The sequence below is a fragment of the Olea europaea genome, unplaced genomic scaffold (assembly GCF_002742605.1).
Source record: "Olea europaea var. sylvestris unplaced genomic scaffold, O_europaea_v1 scaffold399, whole genome shotgun sequence".
In the NCBI taxonomy this organism is placed as follows: Eukaryota; Viridiplantae; Streptophyta; class Magnoliopsida; order Lamiales; family Oleaceae; genus Olea; species Olea europaea.
In genome coordinates, this window is record NW_019259490.1 from 386,915 (window position 1) to 388,669 (window position 1,755).

A 1,755-nucleotide genomic window follows, 5' to 3' on the forward strand; every position below is an offset into this window, starting at 1 on the left:
GATTGGACGAAGAATTGTGTCTGAAGCTTTACGCCACTTCTTAATTGGTTTGTATGATTGTCTTATTTCCTTTTTCATGTTGCGCATGGATTATAAAATTCTCTTTGAAGTGATTGCTCTTGTGATTTGAGCATAATTATTAAGTATTGGCAATGGATGAAGTTAACTTTTACCTATTTTTTGATTCTTATGTTTTTGTTTGTGCAGATATAGTGGATAAATTCTGAGATCATGAAGAACAAAGATGGAAAACCAACATCTTACCCCGATAAAGGTTCAAGGACAGTCCCCATGGCAATAATGTTTGTTGTGCTATGTGGGTTTTCATTCTATCTTGGTGGAATATTTTGCTCTGAAAAGGACAGATATGTTGCCAAGGACATCACCAAAGCAGTCGAAACTGCCAAGCAAACAGCTGCAGGTCCACTAAAAATCAAGGCTGTAACCTTTCCTGAATGTGGCATAGATTATCAGGACTACACTCCTTGCACGGATCCAAGGGTATTTTCTATTGGTTTACTTGTTTGGGTTGCGATCTTTTTATTATGCTGTAATAAGATTTTAAATGGGTGATTGTCACAGAGGTGGAAGAAATACAGTCTTCATAGGCTTACTTTTATGGAGCGGCATTGCCCTCCGGTGTTCGAAAAGAAGGAATGCTTAGTTCCCCCGCCTGATGGGTATAAGTTGCCGATCAGATGGCCTAAGAGCAGAGATGAAAGTTGGTACAGGTAATAACCATTTTACTGGCCTTGCAAAGAAATTCTGATTTAAAGCACGTTTTTGTAATTTTTTATGTCCGAAAGTGTGATCTTTCATAAATTTCATACAATTCAATATTTGGATCTGGCTCAGAAATGTTCCGTATGATTGGATTAACAAGCAAAAATCAAACCAACATTGGCTGAAGAAAGAAGGGGAGAAGTTCCTCTTCCCAGGTGGCGGCACAATGTTTCCTAATGGTGTCAGTGAATATGTTGATTCGATGCAAGCTCTGATACCCGGCATGAAGGATGGAACTATCCGCACTGCCATTGATACTGGATGTGGAGTGAGTATACATCATATAATTTTTATCCGTGGGCCTACTCTATGTTTACATTTTTTCATAAGATTTTTTCTTGCTTAGGTTATCGTCTTTGTGGATTGGATGGATATTAATTTTTTTATTTGAAATTTATGACATTTACTTGTTTAGGTCGCGAGTTGGGGAGGTGATTTACTAGACCGTGGGATTCTTACAATCTCTCTTGCACCTAGAGATAATCACGAAGCTCAAGTTCAATTTGCTCTGGAACGTGGAATTCCTGCAATTCTGGGCATCATCTCAACCCAGCGACTTCCTTTCCCTTCAAACTCATTTGACATGGCACATTGCTCAAGATGCCTAATTCCATGGACCGAATATGGTAATCACCCACGTATTATTTTAGATCGAAACACGTACTTACTTTTCTCTATAATTAAGTAGTTACATGGGTCAAATCAAAACCCTGTTCAACTATGCGAATCATCTTCTCATCCTTAACATCTCCCAAATTTATCTACGAATCTGAAAGCAGTAGCTTGTCCATATTTGCACAAAATTTGTGTCATCCTGGACATGTGTAAGTTGTTGAACAACTCATCTAAAAGCTTAAACCGGTAAAGGTGCGAGACATTCACTTATTTGAATTTAGTCTTCAACTCAACCATTCATATGCAGGTTGAAATCCATCTTCACCCCCCCCCCCCCCCCCCCCCCCCCCCCCCCCC

General features: G+C 39.4%; 1 protein-coding gene across 3 annotated transcripts in view; it reads left to right on the forward strand.

Moving 5' to 3' along the window:
* Positions 1-1,641, forward strand: part of LOC111387355 (probable methyltransferase PMT20) — a 3,172-nt gene extending 1,531 nt beyond the window's left edge. Inside the window, exons 1-5 of one of the 3 annotated variants that reach the window (XM_023011909.1) lie at positions 1-47; positions 208-501; positions 583-731; positions 856-1,051; positions 1,199-1,641. In XM_023011909.1, the coding sequence (XP_022867677.1) occupies positions 232-501; positions 583-731; positions 856-1,051; positions 1,199-1,471 (888 nt within the window). In that variant the 5' untranslated portion in view covers positions 1-47; positions 208-231 and the 3' untranslated portion in view covers positions 1,472-1,641. The remainder of the gene's footprint in view (positions 48-207; positions 502-582; positions 732-855; positions 1,052-1,198) is intronic. The other 2 variants (XM_023011908.1, XM_023011910.1) reach the window with 2 other exon arrangements.
* The last annotated feature ends 114 nt before the right edge of the window (positions 1,642-1,755 follow it).